The following is a 4,561-nucleotide window of genomic DNA, read 5'->3' on the forward strand; positions in this document are numbered from 1 at the left end:
GGTTGTCGGGCGTGGGGCTTGAACCCGGGGCCTGGGCGCCGCTCCAGGCGGACGCGCTACCCCGCGAGCCCCTGCGCCCCTTGCGGCCTTTCGTGGCTGTTCGGCGATCAGAGCCTGGCCGCTGACCTCCAGCCTCGATCCTCCGTGATCTCAGCCTCCGGGAGCCGCTGCGGGGCCCCCGCCGACCCCGGGCTCTGCGGGGCAGGGCCGTCACGAGGGCGGCGGTCGCGGGGGGAAGCCGGGGATGGGGGTGGGCGAGGCCCCCGCCCCGCGCTCCGCGCCCCACCCACCTTCCCCGTCGCAGCTGAAGCCGTAGGCCTTGATGACCTCCTGCTGGATCTGCGTGGCCACGGGCAGCACGAACTGCAGCATCTTGCCCATGTCGTTGCACGCGTTGTCGCGGGCCTCGTCCATGCGCACCGCGTTCTCCGGGGCTGCGAAGGCCTGGATCACCTCGGCCAGGACCACTGCGCGTGCGGCGGCGGCGGCGGGAAACCCGGGGGATCGGGGTGAGGGGACGGGACCCGCACACGCGCACCGCACCCCCCGCCCACCCCAGCCCCCCCCCACTCCCCCCAAACAGTAACGCAGCTCACCCTTGGCCTGCTCTGCGCTCAGCGCCGCGGGCTGGGACGAAGCGGACGCCATGGAAAACCGCACGGGCTCCAAAGGAATTAAGGGGGGCAACAAACCCACAGAAACCAGCAGTCTGTTTGTTAAAGCAGCATCCGGCGTCTGCGAGCGCAACGGAAACGCAAGGGAGAACCAACCGGAAGTTACCGGTTAGGGAGCCAACCAGGGAAAAAGCTGGACATAAAGCATCAACTCAGCACAACCCAAGTCTGCCGTTACACACGTTAAGATTATGGGTTTTCCGGCAAGCGCCAGAAAACCTGCTGGACAAATTCTAAAAGAGCTGCAACACTTGTGCCGAGCCGCCCTGCGGCGACCAGCGGGGGCAGCGCCCACCCCACTCTCACTGAGGGCGAGTTTGGGGCTGGCGCGCTGCGACCCCCGAGCGAGGGAGGCAGCAGCCAGACCCACGTGCGGGCGCGGTCACCGCGTGGACAGTCCACGCAACTCATTGGAAACATTGTTTTTCCTGGAGTTTGTAAACGTCTGGGAAGTGCTATGCAAATTAGCCCGGTTCCGATTGGCTGGGGACACAAGCCAATCACGGCGCGCCCCAGTGGTAAAGAACCAGGACGGGGATTGGTTCTCAAGAAAAGCCAATGGGAGCCGGGAGCAAGAGCCGTCGTGGCGCTTTCCCAGCCCGGCTTGCGGGGCGCTGCGCGGCGTCCTGGGACCCCAGTGCGATCGCCCGCGGGATCCGGGTCCCGCTGCACCCCGAAGGCCCCCCGCGGGCTGCGCTGAGACCTCCCCCATGGCTGCAAGTCTGCAGCGATGACTCGCGCCCGCAGTTCCAGCTAAAATCTGATCCAGGCAGAAGAGCCTGACAGACGCTGACCGCTAAGGAACCACCAGAAGCGGTAGAGCAGCTCAGCTGGCTCGAGGCCCCGGGTTCAAGCCCCAGGACGCCCAAGTCCCAGAATTCCCACCTCCCTCCTCTGTGGGCCGATAGACCTCGCCCCAAGCCCAGCAGCCCACCGCCACCAACAACCAGTCAGAGCCGTTTTCCTGGGGAGGCCTGAGGGCGTGTTTGTTTGGTTGGTTTGGGATGGTTTTTTTTTTCAAAGAGCGTCATATAGATATTTATATATATATAAATTATTAATGTGGGGGCGGGGCGTACATCGCAGAGGGGGGCACGGAGGGGCGGGGGGGGCGGCACACAGATGCTACGCAAAAAACAGCCACATCTAACAGATGAAAATAGTCACACCAAGGGGGGGGGCGCGGCCCCCGGGGCTGGGCCTGGAGGAGGAGGAGGAGGAGGAAGGCCCGGGGACGAGGAAGAGAGACCTGGTCCAAGATCCACTGTGCGCTGCCCCCCTCCTCCCTCCCTCCCTCCCGCTGTCCCGCTGCACACGCGGCCCAGCAGCGCTCTTCCCCGCGGCTCCGGGCGCGGGGGCTTCCGGGGTTGGGGTGCTGGGGCCGGCGGGGGGCTCTTGATGGCCGGGGTCTACAGCGGCTTGTCACTCTCCTTCTTCAGGTGGCTGCGGGGGTGAAGAGCAACGACACAGGGGTGAGGCGGGGCCCCCCTCGGGGCGGAGGGGAAGGGGCTCAGCAGCCGGCCTCATCTCCAATGAGGCGGCAAAAGAAAGAGCTGGAAGCGGAGGCTGCAGCTCGGGCGGCACAGCGCCAGCCGGGGGCGACAGACCCAGCCACGGGGAGTGAAAAACGGGAAAAGAACTGATGCGCATGCGCACAGCCACCAAGTGCGCGCGCGCAGCTAGCGGCAGCCCCGCCGCCCTCGCGCACGCGCACTGGCTTGTCCCTCCCACGGCTGCTAGCCGTCAATGCCTCTCAGGCTCTTCTGCCTGGATCAGATTTTAGCCTCCTAAGTAGCAGTCCAAGCGCATGCGCACACCATACCAGCCGCCCAGCACACAGGCAAGCACACATGGAGCTTCAGCTCCACGCACATGCGCACAGCTAGCAGTAGCCCATCATAGTCACGCATGCGCACACGTAGCAGCAAGCTATCGCTCAGGCACACACAGCAGCTGGCCACCACGCTCACGCATGCGCACACCTAGCGGCCGCCCAGCCTAGGCACGCACAGAGCAGCAGCCCCAGGCGCATGCGCACAGCTAGCAGTAGCCCATCATAGTCACGCATGCGCACACGTAGCAGCAAGCCATCACGCTCAGGCACACACAGCAGCTGGCCACCACGCTCACGCATGCGCATACAGAGCGGCAGCCCCATGCGCATGCACACAGCTAGCAGACGCCTATCATGGCCACGCATGCGCACACATAGCAGCAAGCCATCACACTCACACACACACACACAGAGCAGCTAGCTGGTCACCACACTCACGCATGTGCACAGCTAGCAGCCGCCCAGCATAGGCACGCACACACGGAGCCACAGCCCCACGCGCATGCGCACAGCTAGCAGTAGCCCCCCTCATAGTCACGCATGCGCACACGTAGCAGCAAGCCTCACTCTCACAGCAGCTGGCCGCCAGGCTCACGCATGCGCGCACGCGGCAGCAGCCCCCGCCCCGCACCCCTCTCCCCCCGGCCCGGGCTCCCCGCTGACCCGTAGTAGTCCTCCTGGGCGGGAAGCGGCACGCTGTGCAGCGGGTGGTGCGCGTGCAGCCACTGCTGCTGCTCCAACGCCAGCCTCTGCAGCTCGGCCGACTGCGCGTGCATGGCCTGCAGCTGGTGGGCCGCGGACATGGGCGCCGACAGCGAGGCCGGCAGGTCCCGGTACGGGGCAGCTGGCATCGGGAAGGGCGGGAACACGGGACTGAGGGGCTGCGGCCAGGGGACGGCCAGCCGCTTTACCTCCGACGGCGGCGCAGGCCCGCGTCCCCTGCTCCCCCCGGCGAGCCCCGCGCCCGCCTCCCCGCTTACCAAAGAGCTGGTGGCGAAGAACTTCGTTCTCGTGCAGAGGGTGAGGGAGGAGGGGGTTGGGGAGGGTCCCGGCCGGGTAGGGGATCCGGGTCAGGTGAGACCCAGAAGCCAGGGGGTCAATGAGAGGGTGCACCGAGGCGGACGCTGGAGGACACAAGAGGAGGAAGTCACAGCCAGGCAGGTCTGGGGACACCGTGCAAGCTCGGGAAGGGACAGACAGAAGGACGCCCTCCCAGGTTAGGACCAGGGCCGAGGCGGGCGCCGCTGATCCCGCCTGGAATCCCAGCTGCTGAGGATCTGAGGACCAAAAGCCCGGTCCCTAAGACTCCCTGATCTCCGCGGCGCCCCCAAAACGCTGAAGGCAGAGCTGCGGCTCAACTGGTAAAGCACCAGCCTTGAATCAAAAACGCTCAGGGATGCAACCAGGCCCTGAGTTCGAACTCTAGTACGTACGTGTACACACACACACACACACATCTGCGCTGAGCTGGTGCCTCCTGCCTATAAACCTTAGCTACTCCGGAGGCTGAGATTTGAGGATCTTCATTCACAACCAGCCCAGGCTGCCTAGTCTGCAAGACTTGCTCGAAGGAGGGCGAGCTGTGGCTCAGGGGGGGACAGTGCCACCAATGGGGGCGGGGAGGGGTGCACGCGGGGAAGCCAAGCTAGGGCACCGGGCCCGAGCACCATCACTGGCTCACACACACACACACACACACACACACACACACACACACACACGGCTGGAGTGTGGGGCCTACAGATCAAGGAGACGGAAATGCCAGGAAGAGTGGAGGCCGGAGAAGTAGAGGCCGGGAGGAGAGGAGGGATGGAGGCCAGGAAGGGTAGGGAGGGAACGAGGAGGAGGAAGTCAAAGGGCCCCTGGGGGAGGCCAGAGGCAGGAGGAGTAGAGGCCGGGAGAGGTGGAGGCCCAGGGGGAGGTGGAAGGATGGAGGCCAGGAGGGGAGGAGGAGGTCAAGGGGCGGGGAAGCCCAAGGGAGGGGGAGGCCAGAGGCAGGAAGCATGTGGGGGGGAAAGGCGGGAGGCAGCGAGGGGGCGTGGCCAGAGCTGTG

At 65.7% G+C, this 4,561-nt stretch overlaps 2 protein-coding genes across 2 annotated transcripts in view; both read right to left on the reverse strand.

Moving 5' to 3' along the window:
* Positions 1-4,561, reverse strand: part of Ptpn6 (protein tyrosine phosphatase, non-receptor type 6) — a 20,252-nt gene that overhangs the window by 14,053 nt on the left and 1,638 nt on the right. The gene's annotated exons all lie outside the window — the stretch shown is intronic.
* Positions 211-1,345, reverse strand: LOC105991009 (chromosome unknown open reading frame, human C12orf57). Its single transcript, XM_013023568.1, has 2 exons — positions 597-1,345; positions 211-467 (listed from the first exon to the last, which is right to left on the reverse strand). The coding sequence occupies exons 1-2, from the start codon at positions 646-648 to the stop codon at positions 211-213; spliced, it is 309 nt and encodes a 102-aa protein (XP_012879022.1). The 5' UTR covers positions 649-1,345.

This window comes from Dipodomys ordii, unplaced genomic scaffold (assembly GCF_000151885.1).
Source record: "Dipodomys ordii isolate 6190 unplaced genomic scaffold, Dord_2.0 Scaffold69, whole genome shotgun sequence".
Taxonomy (NCBI): Eukaryota; Metazoa; Chordata; class Mammalia; order Rodentia; family Heteromyidae; genus Dipodomys; species Dipodomys ordii.

What these genes read in the sequence shown, in the direction of transcription:
- LOC105991009 (XM_013023568.1), bottom strand. Translation starts at nt 648, where the DNA reads ATGGCGTCCGCTTCGTCCCAGCCCGCGGCGCTGAGCGCAGAGCAGGCC. An exon ending in GAGCGCAGAGCAGGCCAAGG is followed by an intron (nt 468 to 596) that starts GTGAGCTGCGTT and finishes CCGCACGCGCAG; the next exon opens with TGGTCCTGGCCGAGGTGATC.